The following is a 15759-nucleotide window of genomic DNA, read 5'->3' as shown; positions in this document are numbered from 1 at the left end:
GAGGGGCTGCGGAGCGGCTGAGGGGGTGCGGGGCTGCTGGGAGGTGCCGGGGTCCCCTGAAAGGCTGCGGGACCGCCGAGGGGCACCGGGGCCGCTAGGCAGGTGCTGGAGGCCGGCGGGGCGGCGAGGGCCGTCGGGGCCGCAGAGCCGCGGTGGTTCCTGAGGTGGCGCCTCGTCCTCCTGAGGCGACAACGGCCGAGGCGGGGCCACGGCGCGTGCTGGAGGAGGGGCCAGAACGGACCACGCCCCCTCACCAGGAAAGGGGCGCGTCCTGCTGGGGCGACGTCACGGGCGCGCTGATTTGCATACGCCGTGCGTGCCGCGGGGTGGGCGGGCGGACGCCGGAGGTGGCGGATCCAAGATGGCGCCGTGCGGACGTGTCCGGAGCCGCTGCCCGGGCCCGGCACTGCTCCTGCTGCTGGCGCTGGCGGCGCGGCCGGCGGCGCCCAGCCCTGCTGCCGGCGTTGCCGGTCCCGGCGGTGCTCTGCCCGCAGCGGGGCAGCCGGGGGGGCCGGGAGTGGCTGCCCCGCGGAGTGCCCGCGGCGGCGGGTCGGGCAGCGGGTGGAAGCTGTCGGAGGAGGCGGTGTGCCGGGAGGACGTGGTGCGGCTCTGCTCCAAGCACAGCTGGGCCAACAACCTCGCCGTGCTCGAGTGCCTGCAGGATGTCCGCGAGGTGAGGGTCGGGCCCCGGGCCGGGCCGGGCCTGCCCGCGGCGGCGAACAAAGAGCCGGGTCCGCGCCCCGGCGCGCCGCCGCCCCGCGTTCCCCTCATGGTTTGTGTTTTAAAGATCGGAGTTTGCGCCGCGGAGCTCCGCGGGAGGAGCGAGCTGCCTGCGGGGTGGCCGTGAGGACTCCGGGGAGCAGCTCCTGTTCATCCGCACCTCGGGGCTCGGCGCTGCCGCCCGCGCAGCGCCCTCCGGGCAGGGAGCGCTCTCGGGGGATGGCTTTGTGCTCTGGCTCCGGTGCCTTGCGGGGTCATTCGTTCCTGGAGGTCTGGGAGAGCCCAGCCCGCCTAGTGCGGAGTGAGGAGCCGTGCTCGCAGCAGCAGTGACCTGAGATGTTTTTTCACGTTCAGGTTCCCACCTTCGCCTAGAACTCGGCTGCAGAGGCGGCTGCTTTCCAGTCCTCGGCTGTGCGTGTATGAAACTCGCTATATAATCGTTAGACGTAGCTGACTCTATGGGGAGGTTAACGGGGCAATCTGTGGTGTTCCCAAACACCTGTCGTGAGTAGTTTTAAGTCCAGTTCAAGAAAAAACTGAGTTGCCTCCTCCGAGTCTTCCAGCTCCATCTTTTCATTCATTCCTGGGCTCATTTTGAAGCAGCCTGTGGGGGACGTGCCTTTAGTGAGCCGTCGTGGTCTCGAGGTCTGTGTATTTTTGGCTTCTCTGCTGCAGAGTCCGGGAATGCCAGGCTGGGTCAGTTTTTATGGTGTTTTGCCCAATAGGGAATGCGATTAGGAAAAACCTGGGCTCGTTTCTCATCCTATTTTATGGGGACAGCAGATGGCAGTGGCAATGGTTACTCTAATCAAAGGGAGTCTTGAACCAGTAAGTGTCAGTGACTACTTCTGGCTTTAAATGCAAAGCTAATTTTGATTTTAATCTAACTTCATGTTTTAATTTTGGTTGGGTAGTTAGTAAGACACTCGTGGTAGGTGTTTTCAGTGAGTCCTGCTGAACATCTGTCACAGGTATGAAACGCTCCCATGTGTGCTTTATGAATAACTTGCCCCTTGCTGCTCCTTTCCCCTGTGTGGGATCTTTTGGCCCCCTTTTAGGTAGGCATCCTGTGTGAGAGGATCTCGGAAGCTGACCTCACAGGCTGCCAGCCTGCCAAAAAGGCAAGCTCTTGTTGTTCCTTTCTTTCCAGTTGCATAGCCCCTCCCTACTCTCTTCACAGTTCCAGTGCTTGTTGGTTTTCTGCCATTTTAGCGAGGTGAACCCTTTTGTGGTCTAGTTTATCAGTTTTTCTGCTGGAACAGTTTTGTCATTTTCCTGAGCTAAAGCACAGAGGGGGCTGAGTGCAGGGCTGGTACACAGGGCTGTGCAGGGAGAGGGACAAGATCGAATCCAAGGTGAAGGAACGTTTTGCATCACGCTTTATTTTCAGCAAGTACAAACCCTTATGTTGGCTCTGCATATCTCCTGAGAACTCCACTCTTTGAATGTTATGTCTGCTTGTGGTTTTCCTTTTCCCATTCCCAAGCCTGCCTTGATGTCAGTAGTTTGCTGGCTGTTGGTCTTGTCTAGCTGTAGTGCTGCCTGGTGCCCAGTGCTGAAGGTGAATGTTTTTCTGGGTGACATCCCAGGCATCAACAGGACATCTCAGGGCTCTTTTGGGTTGAGTTTTTGCTCTGAAGGTGCCACTCTGTCTTATTTGTCTGTCAGCCTGCAAAGAGCACTCTCAGCTGGTGTTAACTCTCAACATTTTACTCACTAACACCAATGTGCTGGGGTGCATCCTGACGTAAGAATGACTTCACAGGGTGCTGCTCTGAGAAATTAATGAAAATAGCTGACTTCTGTGTATCCCTGCTGTTTGACACTTGATATTTAGACTGTGAATAAAAGTCATGAGTTGTAAACATTGGGTAGCATTTCAGCTGGTTGGGAATGGGGTCAGATGTTGTCTCAGACGTTTCCTTTGCATTGGAGATGACGGCAGAGGAAATAAGTGACAATAAGTGACATATGGGCTGTTGTTGATATAACTTTTACTTTTGACTCCAGAGCATCTGACTGCTTGTTTGGACAATACCAGAAAAGTGCCAATTACGTTTTAAAATGGGTGAGGATCTATTCTGAGTCATACAGCCCACTTAAAACCAGTCAGGCTACAGTAAGTGGAGATTTGGGGACTTGTTTTGTGTGATGTTCTCAGTGAGGGCAGTGTGTGGACACTGCTGCAAGGAGCAGGTAAGATTTTTAGCAGCAGTTAGGCTGCAGAAAAGCAGCCTTTTATCCTCTAGGTCTTTAAGGTAATCTTACTTTTCTCATGAGAAATGTTTCTCTCAAGTGGAGAAAATTCAGTTTGAAACTGGGAGTGTTACTATAAGGATCATCCATTGATTTTCCTTAGTGTGATACAAGCAGGCTAGGACACTTCTAAATATGAATAACTAGGAGAAACAATTACTTGGAACATTCTTTTTCAGTCCATAAAATACAGAGGAAAGAGGTGGTGTGCTTGTTTTGTTAGTCAGTGTGAGTGCTATCTCATGGTTTCAGTATCTGCTGATTTCTGAGAGTGCCTGGCTTTGAGGTCCATCTTCCCTTGCTTTCACTGGCTAGTTTTGAATCTAAAGGAGCAGGAGTGTTGAGTCAGTGGAGCCCAACTTGTAAGGCAAATGTTGAAAGAAGCAGTTTAACACAAATATTCAGTAAAGAACAGTCTGACACAAAGAAAATAGTAAAAAAACCCCAAACTCCATACCCAAAACTCTACACAAATGAAAAAACCCACCTAAGCCAAACCCCCAAACAGAAAATTTTAAAGTGTTGGTTTTGGGAGGTTATTGGTAGGATGTCACTTTAAAGTGTTATCAAAAGAGTTATCTTAGCACTAAGCACTGTGTATTTTTAGAATTCTTGAAGAAAAAATAGTCAGATCCCCAGACTGATATCAAATACTTTTTACCACTGATTTTTCCACTGAGTCAAAGAAATGTTTAATTAATGTAGTGCAGAGTCCTCTTTCCTTTAGTAGTAGAAGGATGCTCCTTGATTGGAGAAGGAAATGGTGATGGTCAGAGCTACTCAGCTTAAACATTTTTGACCATAATCAGAAAATAGAGAAAACCCCATTTTTTGGTGCATTTTGCAGATGAATTAACTTCCTTCTTGTACTGGATATATTACGCTTTCGAGTGACTTAAATTTTGTCAAGATTTAATTATTATTCCCATAATTGTATGTCACTATATAAAAAGAGTAGAAAGGGGTAGTGTATGTGTATATTTTTAAAATTTGTGTTCCAAAGTGCTTTTTTTTTCCTGGAAGGATTCAGGTTGCAAGCCTGTTTCTGGAAAGACTTCAGAGCTTGCATTTCACTGAGCATGGGCTGCAGCCTTTAAGCCCTTTTTTTGTGGGTTGCCTGCTAAACTGATTTGCATGGTGGTTCAAGTATAAATACACCCATGAAATATTAATATATTTGCTAGGTAACGATTTTTGCTTGATTAATGATGATTTGCATTTGAAGCATGACCAAGGTGTTGAATTTGAGGTGGGAAACATTAAAAGGGATGAAAATAATCTTATCCAATGTGAGTCTCTTATCTGGTTTACTAGTGTAGCATGATTTTACTTTTAGAACCTACATTACATCTGGTTAATTGGTGAGTGAATTTGATACCATAATTGTTGAGCATTGCCCTTATAAAGATTGTGCAGTATTTATAGCATGATATTGTTCTGTATCATGTTAATGCATTAAAGGCTAAGTATTTTTTCTGGATCAAACAGTTGTGGTTAAAATGGGATTAGAGATCAGAGTTTTGGCCTCCTGCTACTTTCTTCATCCTGAGTGGTTCTGTTTCTTTGGTAACACCTTTATGGCAAAGACAGTGTAATTGAGCCTTAATGCTCTGCCTCCTGGAAAAAATAGGACTCTCCTGGTGCTGCAGATTGTATTAAGAACAAAACAAGTTACCATGAAGGCTGTGTATTTCAAGAATATTTCAAGAATAGTATTTTTCCTGTTATTTCACTGTTGTAGTTGGTGTAAAAGGCCAGAAAATTCATTTGATGTGACTTAATGGAGTGAAGAGCGTGTACCATTTGACAGGTTGGGAGCTGTCATATTTCTTCCATTTAAATGTTTTATTCCTCACTCTGTGTACCTGAGCTCCTTAAGTGATTTGATAAAATAGTGTCAGTGAAATTACTTGTTTTAGAATTATAGATGGAGAACAGAAACCAGACAGTAATGCATGCTTGGGGTCTTCATCTCTCTGGGTTATACTGTAATTGTAGGAAAAATTGTGTGTTCCCAGTCCTTGTCCTGGTTCTCTAGTGTTTCTGCCTTTTTGGTAAATGGATTGGAAATGTAAAGGCTTCCCTTAATCTTTTTGCTTGCACTGAGGTAGATGAGTGTGATCTGTCACATTAGCTCATTTTACTTTATTTTTCCTCTTTTTTTTATCTCCCTAATTTATTGAATTCCAAGTCAAAGGTTCAGTTTGACTCAACATGTGACCTTATGTTATATTTGAGCACGTCCTCCTGTTATTCCCTCTCTCTGTTTTCCTGTGCACAGGTGGGGGCTGGCATTTAAAGTTCCCTTTTTGAGATGTCTCATTTGTGGCAGCAAATGCCTGGTTACCTGTCCAGAGCTCTGAGTAATTGAGGGCTGTGGGTTAAACATGGAGTGAGGTTAGGCTGGTTTTTAGGAAATGCAAGTGGTGAACACATTCCTGGCAGGGCTGACCATCTCTTTCAGCACTTGTGGGGTTTTTTTCCCCAGAATCTCCAGGCATTCTCCCTGGCCTTCAGGTGAGCTGTTTTAAGAAACTGCCTATTTAAGTTATGAGAAGCTGCCTGTTCCTTGTGGTGATAGGTCTGTGGCTGTGGGAAGGAGGCTGTTCTGGTTCTCTAATCATTATTTTTGCAAAGGAGCAGGCAGTTAGTATTCCAGAGGTGCTCTTGCAGTGCCTACAGCATTATCATTGGTTCAGATAGCAACACTCAAAGGGTTGGGTTTTTTTAAAGGCAATGATCAGAAACCTGAAAGATGTACCTTAAGCCTTGCCAAGAGCTTTGCTTACATTTTCCCTTCTTTCTAAAGGATATTGACTTGGTGATCATTCACAATCTGAAAAGGACACAGGAGTTTAAGAACTGCTACTTTCCTGTGAAAAATAAAAGGAGAATTCTTACCAATATAGTTGGAGTTGAGCTAACTTAAAGGAAAAATGTGTTGCAATTTTATGAGGTTGAGTTGATTATTGCTCTCTAATTTGGCTCTTTGAGTTGAAGCCTGTTACATCTGAATTAGAAATTTTCAGATACAGTTCTATCTTAAATGGAATTTAATGAAGAATTTACAATGCTTTGTGGTAGATGCAAATTAATTTGAATTGTGAATATAGTCCCTCCTGCTTTTAAAATTCATGAAATGGAAGATGGACTATCCAAATCAATGGAAGAGAATGGCTGGACCTAGGAGAAATGAATGAGATGATTAAGTTTTGAAAAACACATGAGCAACAGGAAGGCAAGGAGCACTGAAGGTTTTTCTCCTGAGGCTTGGCTTCTTACCCCAGATCAGCTGCATTTTTATTCTGAGTTCTCTTTTTCCCTTGTGTTTGGATAGTGTAAGCCCAGTTTCCTCCTGGCTTTTGTAGTTAAGTCTTAAAGTAAAATACTAAATATGCTTTAAAAGTTTGATTTGTTTTTAGGTTGGTTACTTTGGCATCAGCCTCTGGCTTCACCTCAGGATGTAGCAATATTTAAAAGTCCTCTTTTCTTCTTGCTGAAGCCATGTGTGAGCTGGACAGAAGGGAAGATGGTCTCTCTCATTCCAGGTGCTGGACTGAATGTCTTGTGAACAGAGCTTTGAGCACAGGTTTAGCCCTCCATATCCTTTTTCTTATCAAAGAGAGTTATTTTTGTGAGGGTTTTTTAGGGGGTGGATTTGTTTTTCTTAGTTCTGTGCTGTTCTTGGCAGGCTGCTACTTGTGGTAGCCGGTTGTTGTGTATCAGTTTGGCCTGGGATGTTTGGCTCAGGAAAAGAGATTATCTTACAGGTCTGCTTCCTGCAGCGAGCTGGCACTGCTGCCCTGCTGCAGCTCTGCATGCCAAGGAGAAAGGAGGGGAAACACAAGGCAAGAATAAAGTTCCATGCAGGCTGTGCAGCCTGGGCTTGGCTCAGGGTGCTCTGAGAAAGCCTTGAGGGGGGAGGTGATTTCCTGGGCCAAATAGCTGAATGTATTGCAAAGCAAAGCTTGGCCACTTGTTACAGTACAGACAGGTACAGCTAGGCTGTGTTTTGCATGCACTCTCTCCCTCCCTTGTGCTGGAGGAAAGGAGATCTCTCTGGTGCTGCTTTGGGTTGTCATGGTTGGAACAGAATGTTTTGAAGAGGGATTATTCTTGGCAAATAAAGAGCTGTATTTGTTTTCCTGTACAGAGATGACTAGGTGTTCTTTATAGTGGAGCTTTCCTGCATGCAGGCACTACTTTTCCAGTGGATTCTGCTGCTTTGGTCTTGGCAAAGTGCACACTTGCTTTGGAAAAAGCTTTGCAGTTATTCTTCCTAATAATATACCCCAAAGAATTAGATGAATAAAAGGGCTAGGTAATTGCCTTTTTATTTGAAATCTTGCTTTAAAATAGTTTTTTCTTTTTGATCTTCTGACTAATTCAGTTTTAAAGTCTGTGAAGTTGGTTGCTATGGCACTAAAATTTTTCAATTCTGTTAGCTGATAATTTTCTGTTATCATGGGATACCTTGATTTTCTGGATGCTCAGTTTATCAGTATCCATCACAGTGCATTAAGTGAAGAGCAGAGATCCTGTTTTCCCTGGGTGCCAGCTTGTGGCATAATTGCAACCTTTTTTCATCGAGACAAGAGATAAAAACCCATCCTGTTCCACTTGTGAGCAGGGGTGACATTCATAAAAACTGTCCTGGAATGCTGGTGTCTGAATGTCTGCAGCTCCCAGCTGAGGAGTCTCCTTCAGCAGTTAGAGGAGTCTTTTTTCTCTGTGCTGTCTTTAAGGATTTTGTGCATGAGTTTATTTAATTTTTGTTTTCCTTTACATAAGTGTGTCTTGTAGATCTTACAGCTTTGTTAGCTTAGGTTTCACCTGTTAGCATTAGAGTGCATTTCTTGTTTGCAATGTCTACAATTTTGCCTTAAGCTGAGCACCTGCTGCCTTTGGTAACAGTAGCCTAAAGCCTAATGGTACTCATGGAATGTCCCTTTTGCCAGTAGCACCATAGAGAAAAGTGACCATCATCATGCAGGACAGAAATGACTGCATGCTGCATTTGGGGTTTTTTTTGCATCTTTACCTGAGAATTGCTGATGTGGCAAATGGTAGTTAATGTAATGTTTTCCTGGCTTCTCTACATACCTGGAGTATTTTACTCCTTTCTTAGTGGTAGAACTGTGTGCTCTTTTGTGAAAAACTTTTTTTAGTTTCCTTAGTTGATTCTCAGGAGTTTTGACTCTCTTTTTGAGAATGTAAGTGGTTATGCTGATGTAATTAAGTAATTATATGTAACAGTGTGGGTTAATACCAAATAGCTCTTATAGCCCTGCTATGCAGAATCAATCAGGCAAATGTGCAGTCTTTTGTTTAAAAAATAATGACTAGCTTAATCTGGTAGCAAGTTTGCTGTCTAGATCTTTTGAATCTTAATAGGAAGCTCACCAGCCTTCATCATGCTCAGTAGTTTGCTAATTGAGGCTTTCTTTTCTACACTGTTCTGTTATTGCAGGGTAAAATACTTTGCACCAAGTGAACTGCAAAACAAACTCAGCAGAGCATGCATTCTTCTGAGTGTTGAAGTAATTGCCCTACAAAAAGGTTTTGATGGAATTAAACAAAAGTCAACAAACCCAAACCTGCTTGGCTTATAGACTTTCTGTGACAGTCCAGACTTGATTTGAGCTGAGTCAACTTTTGTTAGGCTGTTCTCAGCTGAGTTGAAATAACATCTGGAAGAAGCTTGCAGTAAAGATCTTTCCTTATCAAGTTGATATTTAGGATTATATCTGTCTCTGTGGCCTGTGTATGTTGCAAAATCAGAAAAATTAACTACTCTCAAAGAAAATCACTGCAACTCTGCAGTTGTCATAATTTGCAACAGGAATTGTTCATGAGACTGCAGTTCTTCGGCTGTGTTCATGGTGATCTAAACAAATCAATATTAGTGTGATCCTCTTGTAAAATTCAGACAGGCTAGTCAAAATTGTCTCCACCTATACAAGGCCCTGATTAACTGCAGGTGCAGAGAACTGTTGACTCCAGTTTTATGTGTCAAGCATTTTGGTTTTTTATTCACTTATGACATTGGGTTGACTTGGATGCTTTTTTGGTGACAGAATTATAGAACCATAGGATGGTTGGAAGGGAGCTTAAAGCTTGTGTCATGGACACAGACACCCTCCTCTAGATCAGGTTGCTCCAAGTCCCTGCACAATTCCAGAGATGAGGCATCCACAAATTCCCTTCAACCAACAGCCCCAATTCCTTTCTTGACTTTCCTTTTGAGCTGCTTCTAGGAACACACTGTGGTTTTTGCTTCAGCATCTGAGCTGTGTGAGGGGTGGATCTCTCAGTGTGACACAGGATTCGAATTTGGGTTGACATCTGTCTGTACTTTCTGAAGCCTACAGAGCTGACTCTGCAGCAGAGGTCAGAGATTTTGTGAATGTACTAACATTGCTTGGTTTTTAACTGGAGGCTTCCAGGCAGTGGTGAACAGCCATCTTCAATTGTTTCTGATCAGTTGTGTGAAGCAGCACCAGGTTTTAAAGCTAAAAAAATGAATGGGCTGAAACAGTTTTTTATGTTGTAAATCTTTCCTGGAATGGGACTCCCATGGTGAATGCCTGTCCTGTCTCTAGGATCCACCTGGGAAGGGATGCTTCTAGGGGGCATTTCCCTCTACTCATTCACATCTCTGAAGATGTACACTCATTTTAATGTTACTGTTAATAGCCTTAATTAGATGTGTATGTCCTGCTAGCTGTAGGAATGATGGGATTCTGTACTTCCCTCACAGAATACAAAGCTTTGCAGTGTTTGATGTTTTTGCTTTGTGGTCTGTGCTGTAGCAGACATACACATATGGTGAACCATCACTGATAATGCTCTCACCTCTGACTCCAGAAATAGCAGCACTGTCTTGGGCAGAGCTGCCTGGAATAATGCAGGGTTTGTCCCAGCTCAGGCACTCAGCACTGTGGCTTGAGCTTGTCCACATCAAATCCTTCTCACGTGCTCTGGGGCTATGTTGGCTTCCTCTCCATGAGCAACTCACAGGTAATGCTTACACAAAGTGGAAAAACATACAGCAAACCACAAACTACAGGGTTTTTGGTTTCCCTCCCCTCCTCCAGGCACTTGTGAAGACTTCCAGCATCCTCTTGTATGAAACCATAGTCTAAACTTGTTCTGCTAGGGAGGGTGCTGATGGAATTTAAATGCTTCTCTTTGTATGTCAGGTCTTCCCAAAGTAATTTCCCCAAATACTTTCCTCCCTCGAGGCATTCCAGTGAAACCCATCATAACTTTGTGATGCTCTCCAAGATTATTTAGTAAATGTTATCCTCTAATGTCAATTTTACTCACTGGGGTTCACAGTATCTTAAAATACTTGAAAAAGACATTTTCTGAAAACTTTCTAAGAATGCTGGAGAGCTCAGGTAGGCTGTGTGGTGCTGGCATGAAGCCAGGAGGAGGATTCAACTTGAATTTCTCTGTTGTGTAGTTGGAAGAGAAGATGAGAATCAGTGCTCTAGTCACTTCACCTGCTGGGTTTTATCCCACCACAGCTGTGTTATCCAGTGTGGTGTCTGGATTGGTTTAGGAAAATTGAATATCCAAAATGTTTCTGTTGCTTAGAGTTGTACATCACTAATAACTTAAAATAATATGGCAGCATATTGTTGTCATCTTCAAGTGATCATTTGTTGAGAGATGGAGTTTGATCTCTGACTATGAACATGTCTGCTTTGCCTGCTGGGATCACAGATTTGGAATTGGGATCTTGCCTAGAAGATCAAAGTTTTAGGTTAAAAAAAAATCCCCTTTGTGAACCTAGTATGAAGCTATTTAAGCAAGAATGGTAAAAAAGGAAGATGTTAAGGGAAGATAGCAGAGTAGCTTAGGGGCAGTTAGGCATTACAATATTGGAGAACCTTTGTATATCCTAAAATCTTTGTCTTAAAGTTTTAAGGCAGAGTATTATTTCATACACTGTGATTGTTATGATTTTAAATTGGACCAGAAGAGTCTTTCTGAACTGAGTTTTTTCCTCAGGAGCCATTTAAAATAAACTTGTGCAGGCTGCCTTATGTTATGATCCACTACTTTGGAAGCTAATGCTTCTAAAAGTACTCCTAAATAGCCCTTTTGGGCTTTGGTATGGTTTTATAAGTTCTTTCTTTGTATGTTACACACTTCTTTTAGCATTAAAAACTGTAAAATATGTCAAGAGATCATATTTGAAGAGTATCTAAAATATTGCCTCAAAGCCATCAAAACACTGCACATGAGTAAAATTTGGGCAGTGTGAGTAGAGTGCTGTTTGCTGTCACATTTGTAGAGCTCATTGCTTTATTCTGCCTTTGGATCAAACCTCTCTGGGGTTTAATCCATTGGTAGCACTTCAGACCTGAATCCAGGCCTTCAGCTTCCTCCTGGTGAATCTGAAGCCCTGTGGACAGGGAAGCTGCATGGCTTGTTAGGAGATGAGATCTTTATCCAAGGAGCTTGGGGCAGATGGAGAATTGAACAGCACAGCCACTTCCCCTATCACAAAGTCCCCTTGAAGCAGAGGGAAGGACAATGTCAGGGTTTTCTCTTCTAGAAGCTGAGAGGATGCAGCCACAGGCAGACAGTGCTCTTTGCATTGTTTTCCAGCTGGGACTCCTGCTTTTCATGGATACTAGAGCAGTGGCTTGTGTTGAGCATCTGAGCCTGTAGCCATCATTAACAGCCGAGGTGGGCACTGCTCTTGTTTGGTTGTTGTTTGTTTTAGCTTGGAATTTTTCATATCCTTCAAATGAACAATCCAAAGCTATGCTAGTCAAGTCATCTAATTAAGGCTTTCCAGAGCAAAGTACAGGAACAATCATTCCGCCTTGTTCTTATCTGGAAAGTACATATTTTCATAGAAACAGACTGTAATATTCCTGATAACACTGATAAAATCACAGAATTGGTGGTGATGGTGAAAGCAGTAGCTGGGAAAAATACTCATTTTGCAGAGAAACAAACAAGAGACTTTGATTTGAATTTCTTGGATCTCATAGCATATTGCTGGGATTTTGGCCATGGAAGGATTTATCTTGAAGTTCCAAGATTTTAAGTTGGACATAGTAACAACAGAAAGATGTTGCCTTTCCTTGGAAGAGGAACACAATCAGGGGAAACTTCCAGAATAACAGTGACTTGGAGGGTATAGAAATCCTTTCTGTCCTGCTGCTCCCTTACTGCAGCACATCTTGCACCTTGAGCAAGGTGTGTGAGCAGGAGAGCAGCTTCCACATCAGTTTCCATTTCTGTGGAGTTTCCTGTAGAGCCATCCAGTTTGCCTGGGTGAGAGGTGTGATAGGATCCTGTGGCACTTTGGGAGCTGCTGGTTCCAATAACTGTGCTTGGGTTTCCTGAGCTCCAGCACTTGGCAGCCCTGGCATGGTGTGCAGGCTGGGAGCGTGGGCTGGCAGGGTCTGTCTCCCTGCCATGAGCAGAGGTGAGGTTTGAGTTTGTTTTTGCTTTTCAGTGTGATATGTTCCGAAACAGTTGAGCTTTGCCCCTACAGTCTTGGGAATGAGTAGTATCTCTTCTTAATCATGAGCAGATTGCATTGGGGTTTTTTATTAGTCTCACACCTGAATGATTTTATAGTTCTTTGTTTGTTCTTCCTTACAATAAAAGATATGAACATGTTTAACATTTTCTTGCAAGACTTACTGTATCAAAAGATAACAGGACACTGTGTGTCAGTCTGAGTTACTTGTTCCATATCCTTTCTCACAGTCTGTTGCTAGCTTTAATCCATGGAAATGCTTTGTAAAAATATGGAACAATTTCTTTTGCCTGTAGCGTCTCAGAGTCTTAAAAACATTGTGGGATTGAAATGGTGCTTCATCCTTCTTTTAGAACAAATGTGCTGTGTATTTTAGTCCAAAAGCAATTTTAGGACTAAAAGAGTAGTACTATACTATTTCTCTACGAAAATGCCTGAGGCTCTCATGAAACAACAGTGTGGAGAAATGTATTTGTTCTTAGTTTTGATACTCACATGCCTGGTAAATATTTAGGATTTGATTGCCATAGGCATTCTTCTTTCCAGAAAACTGCAGCTCCTCCTTTTAATGCGACAGAGATACCCTGGAATAGTTGTGGAGGAGGGAAGGGGCACAGGCAGCTTGTCCTCAAATTCTCCAGACGATGTGTCTTGCCAAGTTACTGGCAAATGTTTATGAAGTTGCTTGTAACCTGCAGCAGTCAGTGCATCTACTTGGGAGTGTAAGAGCCTGAGGTACATGTGTGATGAATATGCTCATGACTTTGGGAATTCTGCAGTGCTCCCTTGGCTGTAACACTCTGGATGCATTTGGGTAGTTTTATCAATGAAACTCCCTGCTGAGAAGAAAGTGCTTGCTGAGGAAAACAACAGATAAAGTTACCAAAATAACCCTTGCTCCCTGGAGAGCTGCTGGAGGAGGGAAGAGTCTTGTCAGTCACACTTGGATTTGAATAACATGACATAACATCCTATCAAATGGTTTAGGGTGAGTGGAACAGGGGGGCTGCACTCCCAGTCCCTCAGGCTTGCTTTGTGTTCAGAGCTTGGTTGCTTGTGTAGGATGTGTGGGATTGAAATGTTAAATTAAGTGTAAGAGTTTTAAATCTTGGCATGTGTCAGGCTTGTCCAAGTTTAAATAAATTGAGTGCAGAACTAAAATGATGTGCATCTCTTATGTGGATGGGAGATGCTGTAGTTGACTAATTGGTGCACATGTGAGTGGGGCCCAGCTTTACATAAGGTGTTTGATTCTTTGCAGAATACCCTTGTGAACCTGAGTATATTTTCTTCCTCTGAGCTATTAAACGAGTTGTGAGTTATCTGGGGATTTTTATTTCATAAAAACAAAAAGACTCCCGAGTTGATTGTATGCTGTTTGACCATTTACTTTTTTTTTTGAGGAAAGTGTGTCCTAAATGTTGATTTTGGTGGGTGTTTCAAATAGTTTATCCTGAAAATCTGAGGCAATGCTCTTGTAGGGAGCAGAGGCAGTTGGCTCTGTCTGCAGAATGACATGAAGGACCATGTTGGTCCATCCAATTCAGTAGTGAGTTCTGTGGCAGGTGGGGAATGTGTTCTAGAGATGTGTCAGCAGTTAGAGCTAAAATTGCCCTGTGAGGATTTGGGATTTCCCTGTTCCCAGAAGGAGAAACAGCTTTAGCTGGGATATCTTTAGTAACAGTCTTTCTTTTGTTTGTTTAGGGAGCGAGCTGACCTGTCTGGTCACTCATCCAGAAATGTTTCAACATGAGTTTCTGAATGAGATGATCAGCTCTTCTTCTGGGAGTGATTCCTCTGGATAAAATGGTGCATGTTTGGTACAGCTTTCAAGTAGGAGATGCAGCTCTTGCAGCCTCAGATCTTGCTGCAGTGGTTTGGAAACAAATGAGGCAAATCTGTTTGGTCACAGATGCTCATTCTTCAAGAAGGGATGGTCTCAAAGATGTATTTTGCTGGTTTGGGGAAGGAGTGGATAGTGCTGTGTTTCAGCTGTTAGACTCTGTGGCATTCAGTAGTGCCAGTAATAATATGGGCCAATTGTATATTTATTTTAGGCTTTTCCCTTCTGAATGAAATATTTATTTATCCTGTATCAGGGCAAGATGATTAAAAGCTTATAATGAACTTTTCCTGGAGGTTTTTTCTGCTTTTACTAGTGCCTTGTTTGTAAGGTCAGCATTCCCTGGAGGTTTGCATGCTTCAGCCAGCCCCTGATACACATTTGTTGCTCTTGTCCTGCTTTTTATGCTGTCTTTGTGATGTGTTAAAACCTCTGCAGAGTGGAGAGAGAGCATTCCTGGGAAAGCCATGTCTGGCTTTATTCTGTCATGCCTTGTGACACTGCCAGGAAGAGTGTTTTCAGGAGAAGCTGAGGTGTGATGGCTTACTGGCTAAGTCAGGCTGCTTCAGGTGTTCACCTCTCTTAAGGTGAGGTTAAGAGTCTTGGAGCTGAGTGGATAGAGAAAAATCCTCGAAAAAAGGATTTATGGGTGCTCATGCTCATGTTAGCATGAGCACCATACTCTGGAGGGGAAATGGGGCATGGTGTTAGGATTAGGCATTGCATGTTACCATCATAAGCCATGGTGATGGGTAACAGTTGGAGTCTGGGCACCTGATGGAGTGAGCACTGATCTGACTCAGAAGCAGATTAAATCCAGGAGTAATAAATTTCTAACAGTTTTCTGCTTCACTGCTCAAGGCTGCTGCTCCCCTGGCCAGGGCAGCTGAACAAAACAACAGCTCTTGTTCAGGGAGAATGGGAGGGGGTTCCAGTGCACTGGAATGTGAGTGCCAGTGCTGAGGAGTAGCTTCACGTGGTTCAGCAGTCCCTGCTCCAGATAAGCTCATCCTTGGAGAGGTTTGAACAGTGTCAGCTCATCCAGGTAAGACCTGGGTGGCTGAAGTTGTAAGTCCAGACCATGTGGGAGGAGTGTGGTAGTAAAGTCAAGGAGGAGATTTTTCATTTCCATGGCATGGAAATAGGGCAAAGACTTGGTGAAGCCTTGATAGGAAAAGATGTCCATGCTATAGGAAATTGGGCTTAAGGGGGTTAAAATTTGTACCTGGGGCACGTGGCTGGGTAAATTAATTCAGATTAAATATCTAGGGAAGCTAATGAAAACATGTTTTAATGAACCCTGGCTAATTACTCTATTTAAAGTTCTTGATCAATACCCAGGAGATCTCAGACTGCTTGCAGATTGTATTTTAAAAAAACCCTGCACATATATGTATTTTAAATCTTCTGCATAAAATCAAAACAACTG

General features: G+C 43.7%; 1 protein-coding gene across 1 annotated transcript in view; it reads left to right on the top strand.

The window, feature by feature from the left end:
- Nucleotides 1–328: 328 nt before the first annotated feature.
- Nucleotides 329–15759, top strand: part of GLG1 (golgi glycoprotein 1) — an 83660-nt gene continuing 68229 nt past the window's right edge. The window contains exon 1 of the mRNA XM_064722871.1: nucleotides 329–673. Coding sequence (XP_064578941.1) covers nucleotides 362–673 — 312 coding nt within the window. The 5' untranslated portion in view covers nucleotides 329–361. The remainder of the gene's footprint in view (nucleotides 674–15759) is intronic.

Source organism: Zonotrichia leucophrys, chromosome 11, assembly GCF_028769735.1.
Source record: "Zonotrichia leucophrys gambelii isolate GWCS_2022_RI chromosome 11, RI_Zleu_2.0, whole genome shotgun sequence".
In the NCBI taxonomy this organism is placed as follows: domain Eukaryota; kingdom Metazoa; phylum Chordata; class Aves; order Passeriformes; family Passerellidae; genus Zonotrichia; species Zonotrichia leucophrys.
The sequence above is the reverse complement of the archived record's forward strand: the minus strand, read 5'-3'. Positions and strand labels throughout refer to the sequence as shown.